We start from the raw sequence: 12976 nt of genomic DNA, 5'->3' as shown, positions 1-12976 counted from the left end.
GATGCAGTAGGAGAGAGACACTCTGTTAAATGTACTCAAATCAGTCTTTAATTTCTTTACATTTTTACTGATCTTTCAATATTAGATTCAAATTTATTCATTTATTAATTTCAAAGAGGATTTTTACAGAGGACACTACAAGAGGATGGTGTTGTGTAACGTTATAAAAGAGGTGCAAGAATCTTTATCATTGATTGAGTCTTTTCAATCCACAAAAGATAATTTAAAGTGGAAACGATTATTAACACTTAGAAAAAATAGTTTGTGGAACCCAAAATGACTCTTTTGTGGCATCGCTGAAATAATAAAATCCCCTACTGGAACGTTTATTTTATTTTAAGAGCGTATGATTACTTTGTAATATCTGACTGGCTGATTAAAGGACACACGTATACATCAGACGCTCTGATTTGTTGCCATAGGAACTTAACTTGTCCTTTGGTGCCATCTGTGATTGTTCAGAAAGCTCTTTGTACTCAGCATGCATCAGTTTCCAACTGTTGTTAATCCAGCATCTTAGATTTAAGCCACTGCATTAGCCGCCTTTCATTCTGAAACAGTATCCACGCATTGAGGCGAAAGAAAAAACAAATCACTTAATAAATATTATCCGTTAGAACAAATACAAAGCAAACTGATCCTCAAGGCCTGAAGATGTCACTTTATTAATAAACCAGCAAGCACAACTGAAGAGATAACAATGCTTTACATTAAGACAGCACAGACTAGTACAAGCCTGCGAGTTTGCTGTTGAGTGAAGACATTCAGGGAATCAGACTAATATAGATGTGAATAAGAGAAGATTTGTTGAGGAATAAACCGAATGACTGTAATGACGCAGCCTCCTGATAGGACGTGAGGTTTCAAGACTTTATGACATCACAGCATCTCTTCTATTTAAACAGAAGTACTCTTCCTGATTCGAGCTGATGTCTGAATTCAGAATAGCATACCAGCGTACTGTAAATATTATATATGGACAAATGATGAAGGAATTGTTTATAATTACTTTGTAGGATACTTTACTGTGCACAGTATATGTACATTTTGAAGTGTGTAATATTTCTTGATGTTAAAGATCACTGATGTATGTTTAAAAAATACTATTACAGTCTTTTATATCATTTTATTTTGACGTATTCTTTGCCGTTTGCAAATAATTGTGATATATACTAAATTTCTAAATGAAAATAGTTTTTACTCCACTTGTGTCAGTTTGATGCACTAAATATTGAATTTCCTACTGGCTTTTCCACCAAAGTTATTTTTGCAGTCAGCACATTTGAGAATATGTATCTATATTCAATGTATTCAAAATGCATTCAATTAATTTTTCTGTGCAGAAAACTGAAAACAAAATAAACCAGATTGGTTTATTTGTATCAAACAACCTGGAAACACAACATTATCTCTAAAATGCTTTTAGACATTAATTAACTGCCTGTTTCTTTATTAAACATGTATTTGAATTGATGATTCTGACTTCAACTATGAAAATGCAGGTTAACTAGGTTTATATAATAACCTATATATAATTGTAACTTCAACTTAATTTGATTGTAATGCAATAATTTGCACCTTTGAAAAGCTGCTTTGAATCTATAAGTATTGTAATAAGTGCTTTACAAATTAACCTGAATTAAATTCAACATAATATATAGTATGCTAGTATCCCATTCTGAACGCAGCCATTGTTGGATATGTGAGGTTATAAGTCATGTTATTATGAGTGCTGGTATTTAAGTTCACCTTATGCGTTTTTATGTGTTTGACCAAGACATAATAATGAAATGAACTTCTCATAGCAACACTTTTGAAGCATCAGGTCATGATAGGAAATGAACTAAATGTTCTCAAAATATCCTTTATACATTATACTGGACTAAAGAAATGTTTCCAAATCTAAATATGAATAGATAATTCAATAAATGTACAAAATAAAACATAATTGGGCTTCAGTGAATAGCTGTTCTAGTTTATAATTCAAAGCTACTAAGAAGAAAAAAGCGAAATGACATTCCACACACACTTGAAGATATTTGGCCAGGAGCCAATCAGCATTCATCGTGAGGCTCGGCTGAGCTGTGATTGGATGACTGCATATTTGGTGCATCTAATAGCCAATGATTTCAAGAATCCTCCTGAGACGACGAAATATTCTCTGAGTTTGTCGATATATCTTTTTTTCCATTTCTGATTTTTAATAAATACATTTTTCACTAGCGCCTTTGGGATATGGAATAGCTCTGTACAATGTGCAAACGCAACAAGCACTGTGCTCACCATTACTAGCACTGCTGATGCACTGTTCATACAAATACACACAAGAGGGAAAAAAAGCCTGCGTATCTGTATTAAGAAGTTGCTATTGTAAGAGCAGTGATGAGCGAGAGATGGCAGGGATAGAAAGATCAAATCTGCATAAGGAAATGTCCGTTGGGTGACATTAATAAGCAATGTGGGTGAACTGGTTGGTTGGTTGGTTGGTCCAGTGTTGCTGCTTCACAGGATAAAGTCAAAGGTCAGGTCAGACTTTGCCATCTTCTGGCGGTAAATAACGTCAAACTTTTCATTCATGGACACGGTGAAAACGTCCTTCCACAGACCAACACGACCTGAGGAGGATGAAAACAGTTAAGATTGTAGACAGAATCATATTAAAGCATTAAGTAAGCTTCTGATTTTAATGCAAAGTGTAGCACAATTACTGTATATGACACACAGTTGAAGGCAAAATGATTAAAAAAAAGTTGTATTATTTTCACATCCAACCATTTCAAAATATGCTGTTTAATGAACAGAAGATTTTAAAAAATAATAGTATAAAAGTTTTAATAACAAATTTCTTAAAACTAATTTCCTTTGCCTTTGCCATGATGACAGTAAATCATATTTTACTAGTTATTTTAGATGCTCATATTCAGCTTAAATTGAAATTTAAAAGCTTAACTAGGTTAACTACATGGCTTAACTTAGGTTAATTAGGCAAGTTATAAAAAAGGCTCATTTTACACCTGTGTCTTGCACCTGACTTGATCCATTTTTGAATGCATTCAGCCGATTTGTTCTGGCAGGGTTACTTTTAGCTTAGCTTAGCTTTGCATAATGAATTGAATCGCATTTGACTATTTGTATTTTGTTAAAAAAAATAATACAAGAGTTTTGATAATTTTCCTGTTGTAGTTCCATCATGTAATTAAACTGACGGAAAAATAAAAAATAAATCTATTTTTCCAGGCAAACATTGTGCTAGGAACTATACTCTCATTCTTTAATGAGCTTTAATTTAGAAAATTATTTATTTAATTCCACTCTTCTACATCTCTTGATTCAAAAATGGTTCAAGTCAACTGCTTACCTCTAGAAGACTCTCCGAAAGTATCTAACTGCTGACTTGCATATGCAATCTTGAGACACGCAGTCTCAGACACAATGTACTCAATGGACCTAGTAATGTCACTGTGTAGGGTAGGTGTGCACATTCGAAGCATTGCATGCAGCTCAACTTGCATTTATCTGAGATTGCATTGCGTCTTATAAAATAAGCCTTTTTTGAAAAAAAAAAAGATGGAGTGTTCCTTTAAGAGGCTAATAACCTTGATTTTATTTTTTGAAGTGTTCAAACTGCTTTTATTACAGCCAAACTAAAAGAAATAAGAAAAAAATATCTAAAAGACAACAAAGTGACAATAATTTTGATGGTGTTGTGCAATTATATGATACAACAGGGATTCTACTAGTTAAAGATAGACATAACTAAAGGTTGTGGGTCATATGTTTAACTATTTAGAAAACTATTATTGAGGAAATCTTTATTTTGAGTTGTAAAAAAAGAGTACATATTAATTACATTACAATGTATGCACATTACATTACAATTACAAAAATTACATATTTTGATAATGAATGCATATATAAAAATAAAATGGTTAGAGTGCTGGAGCAGACAATATCTGTACTTATTTTTGAAAAGAACTTAAAAACATGCTTCCCATTTCATGTTTATGCCCTCCAGAACACTGGTCTTGTTTAATTACATGGGAAGTTTGTTTTTATTTTATTTCATGGGAATATTTTGTTAATTTATTTGTTAACATTGCAATTAACGTATGTTATGGGATCACATTTATTGCTTTTGATTGCATTACCTTTTATTTTATGATTTTATGTTGTATTTTATCAAGCGTTTTTATTTTACAGCAATTAATTTTACCTTTATTTTATATTTTGTACATTTCAAAATGCAGTAAACACTATATTAGAACCCAGAACATTCCTAAAAGACTTGCCATCTCCCACACTCACCTTCAGTTCCTCTCTCACATATTTTTCCATCTTCATGTGCACTGTTTATTAAACAAACCCCTACTGTATGCTGTGAGATTTTTCATCATCATGCCAAGCCAAGAATCCATGCACTAAAAGAAAAATGAACAAGACACAAGAAAACAACAACAAAACAGAACTAAAGTGCAAATGATAGAATAACCTCAAATAAACTGCAAACGTTTATGTAAAAAGCGAGTTTAACATAAAATGTACAGAATAAAAAAATAAGACTTAAGACAACAAATCAATTTCCACAAAAATAAAGATGCACTTGATATTTTTACCACACGATGGCACTGCCTTCACTTGAATAACCAATAATCTAACCAAAATTATCTGAAGGCCAAGTCATCAATCCTATGAGGAAAGCAAGCCACATTTCTCTCAGACAGACAGTCAGATAGTCAGACAGACAGACAGACATGCGTGTGAAATGTGGTAAAGTTTACTCACTTTTAACCAAATTTGTGCACATTTTCAATTAATTTATGCTTGCACGTGTATTGGGAAAGACTAGAGAGTTCTCTTGCATTACAATACAATTCCATAAGGTAGAAATATATATTAAAAGAAAACAAATTACAATTTGGTATGTGAAGGGTGAAATTAAAAATATCTTTGAAATTTCCTATATATATTTATAAATTAACATACTGAGCCTTACATTACAAAATATAATTCATTCAGTCATTTTCATTTGGTTTAGTGCCTGAATTATCAGGAATCGCCACAGCGGAATGAACCACATAATATAATATAATATAATATAATATAATATAATATAATATAATATAATATAATATAATATAATATAATATAATATAATAATACAATACAATAAAATAAATATAATATAATATAATATAATATAATATAATATAATATAATATAATATAATATAATATAATATAATATAATATAATATAATATAAAAAAAGATATGTTAGCCAGAACTCCTCTAATGACAGGCTCTGGGTCAGTTTGCTTAGGATCAAGTGCTGTGTAATTTTGAGCTGCGGTTGTGTTTTGTCTCTCACCGCGGCAGATGGACAGGGCCTCAGAGTTGCAGCACTGCTCGATGAGTTGGTTACTGCTCTCCACCAGGCTCTCCAGCTGGGCTTTATCACACGAGACGCCCAGAAATCGAGCCAGCTGCTCCACCAGAGTGCCCAGATCCTCCAGAGACAAACAAAACACACAATCACTATCTGTCCGTTATGTAACTGTGGCACTCACACCTTGGTCTTACACTGATAATACATCAAAACATATTTATCTTACATAATTTACTGAAATTAGTGATTTCAGGAATCTTGAGGTGGAGGGGATTTTGTTTTTTTATTTACTTTGATGTTATTTATGGCAAAATAATAATAATAATAATAATAATAATTATTATTATTATTATTATTATTATTGTTATTATTATTATTATTATTATTATTATTATTACTATTATTATTATTATTATTATTATTATTATTATTATTATTATTATTATTATTATTATTATTGTTGTTGTTGTTGTTGTTGTTGTAGAGCAACATATTCAGGCATGTGCAACTTTACTTTTTGACAAATTAGTTTCACTAGTATACACTATTTAAATAACTCCAATACTCAGTAATTTCAGATTTATTTAATTTACACAAAATTAAATAAAATAATTCACCTAATGCTTGCTTTTTGTTTTTACAATTGATTTCATTTGATTAAAATTAATATTTGTTATTTTATTAATTGTTTTAATGCAGAGATGCAAACAAAATATTATTGTGTTGATGTAGTTTATCTTTCCAATAATCTAATTTATAAAAAATATAAATTGTCAGTAATAAATCAGTTTTAATCACTAATAATAATAATACTAAAACTTAATGTTTGTTTATTTATTTATTTATTTATTCATAAAATAATACAAATAAATATCCATTTTGTAATTTATTAATTAAACATTTTTAAAAGCCAGAAGAACAGTTATATTTTATAGAGAGGTGCACAATATTATTATATTACTTTATATTTTATCAATATGTAATAAAATGTGTATCAATAAAAAAATTCAATGTATAATACAATAATTTGCATGAATTTCATATTAAATATCAATTTAATATAATAAGTATTATAAATGTTTTTTAAATACTTTTTTACTTTTAAACTAATTCATTTATTCTTGTTATGCAGTCTTCAGTGACACACGACCCTTCAGAAATTATTAGGATATGCTAATTTGTTGCTTAAATAACATTTCTTCTTATCACTAATGCATTTCCTATGATGAATCTCTGACCTCCAACCGGCTCCTGAACTACAGACTGCAGGAACATGTTGTTCTATCTATAGGTTTGCCTCAAATGCAGCATGACTGTGTGGTTCTACGCTTTTCCTGCTGGACTCTGAGCTCTTTTAATCACGTTATCCCGTAAAGATATGGAAAGCACATATTTAAGCAGAGCGACTATCAGTGATTCCCTTCTCCTGCTTCTAGGAACTGTGAGGAATGAAATGTACTATAAGTGTGATAATGAGCGATCAGTGCTGATAATACACTGGCAGTAGAGCTGGAGATTCAAAACAGAAATAAAATACTTGCTTACTGAAATATGTGAAATAGTGTACAATTACCTAAAGTATCAAGGAATAATAATAATCATTTAAGAATAAATAATAAAACTCAATAGACACTGCAGCTAGTATATTACAACACTATAATATTTCAAATAAAGAAAGATTGTTTATCTCAACTGAAGAAATACCTTGTACATGTCCTCATATTTCAAAAAGAGAACATTGGAGTCCATGCGATGCTCCCAGAATTCCTGAACATGCTCAAACCAGGAGCCGTATCCCACTAAAAGGAACCACAAACAGATATAAGTCTTGAAATATGATCTACTTCCCAGCAAATCTCTCCGTTTTCGGTCACTCACGTTTGTCGTTCATGAATCTCCTGCAGAACTCCTGGAAGGTTCCTCTGTAGCTCATGGTTCTCAGAGAGCGGTGAAACTGGTAGTAGGAAACCACCAGATCTTTAGGGTTCCTCGCCATATAAATCACCTGCAGGACATCCATTGATAAGGGTGTGTGAAGACGCATTTATTCATATCAAGAGTATTGCAATATATATATACAGTATATATACAGTACTACAGTACTAGATTTTACAGTACTCATACATACATACATACATATATATATATATATATATATATATATATATATATATATATATATATATATATATATATATATATATATATATATATATATATATATATATATATGAGTACTGTAAAACCCAATAAGTTAAGGCAACTCAAACTGATTGAGGAAACCGATTGCAACAAACCATTTGAGTTAAAAACTAATCTGTGTGAGTACTGTGAACTTACTCCATTGAAGTTGAAGTAATGAGGTATTTAATTAACTCATTACCTTCAACACTGAGTTCAAAACTCCTTTTAAATGAGTAGAATTAATTTTCAGTCAATTTGAGTTAACTAAACTCATTTCATTTGATAAAGTGGACTGTTGGGTTTTACAGTGCATTTCTGTTTTAATTTTAATTCTAGGTCAAGATTAGTATTGTTGTTGCATGTTTTTGTTTTCATTACTTTTAAGTGTTTGTTTTTTAAAATGTCTATATGTGATCCTGAACCACAAAACCCCTTTTTTTTTTTAAATAGGCCTTAATGGTAGTCAAGCCAGATATTCAATTATTATTCATTTGTTTTCATTGTGTTTTACAGCTGACCTTGCCTTCTCCATTGTGCATGGCTGATGGCAGAAAACGGTACGGCAAGTGGCTTTTGATCAGACGAGGCGATGTCAGTTCCTACCAAAACACAAGTAAACGTTATTTCCATCATTGATTCTGTAAATGCGATATGCATGTGATAAAGAGGGTTTACCTGGATAATCTCCAATCCCGGCTGTGGGTATTCCAGCACTGGAAGCTGCTCATCAATATTCATGAGCCCGATCTCATCTGGATCCGCCCCCTGACTCACCAGATACACCACCTCCTGTAGCAAACTCGTACCTGCATGTGTGAGATATTTTAATTTTACTTCAAACAGCAAGCAGCTTTACAGTATCAGAATCAGGAGCTGTCTTTCCCAAGTGTATGCAAACACACAAGGAATTTTTTGGTGTTTTTTTTTCAGGAGCTCAGGAAACATACATTCATATCTACACAAGAACACAGAATGACATTTACATAAGTGGAAAGTAAACAATAACAATTCTGAAGTTATATCGTCACCCTGGAATTATAAGCTCTATCTGCAGTCTGAATGATTTTGAGATAACGAGCTTTAAAGTTTTTACATTCCATAAATATAACAGTGTGTGTGTAACATTTGTTTTTAAATCAAAAATCTTAAAATGTAAACAACGTATAAAAAACATCCCATAGTGTAAATAAGTTGTCATTTAATAAGAATTTGTCAATAACTCAACTTTGACAAAATTGTCAGATAGAACCTTATAATTCTAAGGTGACGATATAAATATATATATCTGGATGGTTTATATGCAATATGTGCATTGTTGACTTTTTTAATTGTACAAATAAGAAATACAAATATTTATATAAAATACTATATATATATAAAATAAATTTGACCTGATTGATATACGATATAAAGCAAGTATATCGTAAGAGAGAAACCTGACTTAATTTAATTTCATTTCATTTCATTTCATTTCATTTCATTCTATATCATCACATCTTTGATTTCGTATGAGTTACTAAGAGTATTTAAACACGTATGTAAACACATGTATTTACTTGAATTATAGCCTGTTAGTTTAACTTAAAATCTGGCTTTATTTTTTTAGACTTCTTGTTAACGATTCTTTTTTTTCATTTTCAGTAATGTGTGTACCAGCTGATGTCCCTTCATCTCTCAAAGAAGGCCTTGAGTTCATTAAGTGAGAGGCTTCATTTATTTTCATGTTCCAACAGTGAAATGTCACATTCGAAGAAAACACTCGTACACACGTAATGCTCGTTAGCCATAACAAATCAATTTGAAGAGTTTTCATGTAATAGTCCAAGGAGGTTTAACACATGACGAGCATTAGACAACTGACAAAAGAGCCTTTAAGCCCTTGATCCTCTGAAGTCCTGAATCCTGCAAGTTTGACACTGGTATATATAACTAAACCCATTTTATTTTCTCCATTGTTACGTGTATATATATATATATATATATATATATATATATATATATATATATGTGTGTGTGTGTGTGTGTGTGTGTGTGTGTGTGTGTGTGTGTGTGTGTGTGTGTGTGTGTGTGTGTGTGTGTGTGTGTGTGTGTGTGTGTTTTATAGCAGGCTTAACAGTGTCCTCTTTCACTTTTAGCCCATTTAACACTGAACAAGCAGACTTGCATGCAAACATCTACTTCTGTTTAGTTGAGGGGAAGAGAGTATAGTGCCAGGTCAGCTATTTGCTTACTGCATGATGAGTTTTAGGTCATATGGGAGCACAAAAAAAAAAAAAAAAACTAATAACACAAGCATGACCTCAAAAGCCATTCTTACAGCCGTATTCAGCAGTTTTATTTACTGGTGGACGTGCAGGTGAGAATAAATTAACTTAATTAAGTAAATTAAGTAAAAGCAGTGCCTTGTGATGCCCTTTCGAAAAAAAGCACAGTCATGTTATTCTAAACCATATATTGTTATACAGGTTGGCATGGTGGCTCAGTGGTTAGCACTGTTGCCTCACAGCAAGAAGGTTTCTAGTTTGAGTCCCAGCCGGGCCAGTTGGCATTTCTGTGTGGAGTTTGCATGTTCTCCTCATGTTTGCATGGGTTTCCTCTGGGTGCTCCGGTTTCCCCCACAGTCCAAAGACATGCACTATAGGTGAATTTAATAAACTAAATTGGCCGTAGTGTATGTGTGTGAAAGAGTGTGTATGGGTGTTTCCCAATACTGGGTTGTAGCTGGAAGGGCATCCGCTGCGTAAAACATATGCTGGATAAGTTGCCGGTTCTTTCTGTTGTGGTGACCTCTGAAATAGAGACTAAGCTGAAGGAATATGAATGAATGAATGAATGGATGAATGAATGAATGAATGAATGAATGAATGAATGAATGAATGAATGAATGAATGAATATTGTTATGTAAATGATTGTGAACTAATTCAATTATTTGTTTAATAATAATTCTGTAACATGCAATCATAACCTGCAACAGCAGAATCAAATGACTTTGGGGCTTTTAGACAGTTAATGTTCTCCATGGAACTTCTTAGAACTATTTAATTTATCTACACTTTTAAAAATTTGTTTCTGTACTCTTTCTTTCTTTCTTTCTTTCTTTCTTTCTTTCTTTCTTCTTCCCTCTCTTCTTCCTTCCTTCCTTTCTTCTTTCATTTCTTCTTTCCTTCCTTCCTTCCTTCCTTCCTTCCTTCTATCCTTCCTTCTTTCTTTCTTTCTTTCTTTCTTCTTCCCTCCCTTCTTTCTTCCTTCCTTTCTTCTTTCATTTCTTCTTTCCTTCCTTCCTTCCTTCCTTCTATCCTTCCTTCTTTCTTTCTTTCTTTCTTTCTTCTTCCCTCCCTTCTTCCTTCCTTCCTTTCTTCTTTCATTTCTTCTTTCCTTCCTTCCTTCCTTCCTTCCTTCTATCCTTCTTTCTTTCTTTCTTTCTTTCTTTCTTTCTTCAGTGAAAAGTTTATTTTTGGGAACAGTTAGTGTAGTTAAACAGTCAGCGTATTTGGTTATTCATTCATTTTCCTTCAGGCTTAGTCCCTTTAATATTCCGGGGTCGCCACAGCGAAACAAACGGCCAACTTAACCAGCACATGTTTTACGCAGCGGATGCCCTCCCAGCTGCAACCCATCCCTGGGAAATATTTCTTTAGTATGAACTTATAATATGCAATTTCAGAATTACCTGAATGATTTAAATGTCAAATATGTGTTTTTTCCTAAAAGATTTCATACAGAAGTCCGTGTCTGAATTCGGCAAATCATTAAGAGAAGATTAAAGGTCTTGAATTCCTCATGCCTACTTTCAAGAGGAACATCATTACACACATAAACCACTTAAATACAAAAACAAAACCAGTTGTGCTTTGAAATATGTAGTGAAGTTATATTTAACACTGCCATAACCAATTGGATTTGCTACACAGATTCCAAAAATAATCTTGCAAACAAAATTAAATCTTGGCGACACAGTGGTTAGCACTGATGCCTCACAGCAAGAATGTCACTGGTTCAAGTCCTGGCTGGGTCAGTTGGCATTTCTGTGTAGAGTTTGCATGTTCTCCCTGCGTTCGCGTGGGGTTTTTCCGGGTGCTCCAGTTTCCCCCACAGTCCAAAGACATGCTCTGTGTGTATTGAATAAACTAAATTGGCCGTAGTGCATGTGTGCATGTGTGAATGTTAGAGTGTATGGATGTTTCCCAGTACTGGGTTGCGGCTGGAAGGGCATCCACTGCATAAAACATATGCTGGAATAGTTGGCGGCTCATTCCGCTGTGGCTACCACTGATAAATAAGAGACTAAGCCAAAGGAAAATGAATGAAAATAAATCTTGTGTTATAACTTTTACTGTGCTGCAGGCGGGATGTTTTTCAGTGCATTTATAAAAAATCGACAAAAAAAAAAAAGAGTGGTCTAAACCTGAACTGACAAAAGATGCATTGTATAATATGCATATATCACTTATTGATGTGAGGTGACAGTAATGGAGTTAAAGATCTGGAACAAATTTATGAATCAAAGGTTTTAAGGACATAAAAACGTTTGTGTATGATGATGACATGCACTCATAGATCAGTTTTAAATCTGTTTTTCTCCCTCCTTTCCTAACTGTGAAATGTGAAAGAAGAAAAAGGAAAGTGTCTGATTTACCCGTAGCTTTTTGAGTACATAGTTTGTGTCTTCCAAAATAACATGAAATAAACCCAGATTTTCTTCAGAAAGTCATTTAAATCTGTAACATTGACAACACTGAGTTTAATCAAATTATATGAAGCCTGGAAAATATCAGGAAGCCTGTAATGTTTGATTCTGCCATTCCCACCACAACTATCAGCAAGACAATGTATGTTTACTCTGCAGATTCGACTGGTATGACGTATAGCTGTATTGACCCGTGATCCATCATGGCCCGCTGGAGACACACATTTCAGTGCGTAACACTCAGCAGGACTCGGCCTTCCCTTGACTCTCCGGACTCAATTACACAGATGCTGGTGCGACAAAACACTCTCTGCAAAGCCAAGCGATTTCAGATCCTCACACTATCATTCTTACTATCTTGCTGTCTGTCTGTCTGTCTGTCTATCTCTCAATGGTCTATTTATAACTGCACAATGCTATATTGTTATAAACTAATGCATCCATTTAGACTTTTACTTATGTTAAAGGACAAGGTAAGTTGTCTTTGCATTTACATTTTACAATTAGATTCCCTTAATTAAAGAGAAAGTGTTCACCCATCTACTCACTCTCAGGTTCCAACCCATTTTTGCTGAACACAAAAGTTTGCAGATAGTTAAGTAAACTGGTAGCATTTAAAGTAGGAAAAAAGAATATGGAGTTAATGGCTTGAATGAACTAGCGTGAAAGAACTGTGAATGAAAGGCATTGACAGAAATTTCAAAATGACATTTGAATTGA

At 32.8% G+C, this 12976-nt stretch overlaps 2 protein-coding genes across 4 annotated transcripts in view; one reads left to right on the top strand and one right to left on the bottom strand.

Moving 5' to 3' along the window:
- Nucleotides 1-641: 641 nt before the first annotated feature.
- sult4a1 (sulfotransferase family 4A, member 1) overlaps nucleotides 642-12976 on the bottom strand; it is a 13562-nt gene continuing 1227 nt past the window's right edge. Inside the window, exons 2-8 of one of the 2 annotated variants that reach the window (XR_015482186.2) lie at nucleotides 8244-8374; nucleotides 8087-8167; nucleotides 7263-7389; nucleotides 7089-7183; nucleotides 5367-5505; nucleotides 4306-4418; nucleotides 642-2615 (exon numbers count right to left, since the gene is read on the bottom strand). Coding sequence is in view for 1 of the 2 variants with exons in the window: in NM_001040244.1 (NP_001035334.1) it covers nucleotides 2503-2615; nucleotides 5367-5505; nucleotides 7089-7183; nucleotides 7263-7389; nucleotides 8087-8167; nucleotides 8244-8374 (686 nt within the window). In the remaining variant the exon portion in view is untranslated. The remainder of the gene's footprint in view (nucleotides 2616-4305; nucleotides 4419-5366; nucleotides 5506-7088; nucleotides 7184-7262; nucleotides 7390-8086; nucleotides 8168-8243; nucleotides 8375-12976) is intronic. The other variant, NM_001040244.1, reaches the window with a different exon arrangement.
- Nucleotides 8082-12976, top strand: part of pnpla3 (patatin-like phospholipase domain containing 3) — a 20890-nt gene continuing 15995 nt past the window's right edge. For both annotated transcript variants that reach the window (XM_088649768.1, XM_088649767.1), the window contains exons 1-3: nucleotides 8082-8181; nucleotides 9210-9267; nucleotides 12416-12549. The gene's annotated coding sequence lies outside the window, so the exon portion shown is untranslated. The remainder of the gene's footprint in view (nucleotides 8182-9209; nucleotides 9268-12415; nucleotides 12550-12976) is intronic.

The sequence above is a fragment of the Danio rerio genome, chromosome 4 (genome assembly GCF_052040795.2).
Source record: "Danio rerio strain M-AB ecotype USA chromosome 4, GRCz13ab, whole genome shotgun sequence".
NCBI classification, from domain to species: Eukaryota; Metazoa; Chordata; class Actinopteri; order Cypriniformes; family Danionidae; genus Danio; species Danio rerio.
The sequence above is the reverse complement of the archived record's forward strand: the minus strand, read 5'-3'. Positions and strand labels throughout refer to the sequence as shown.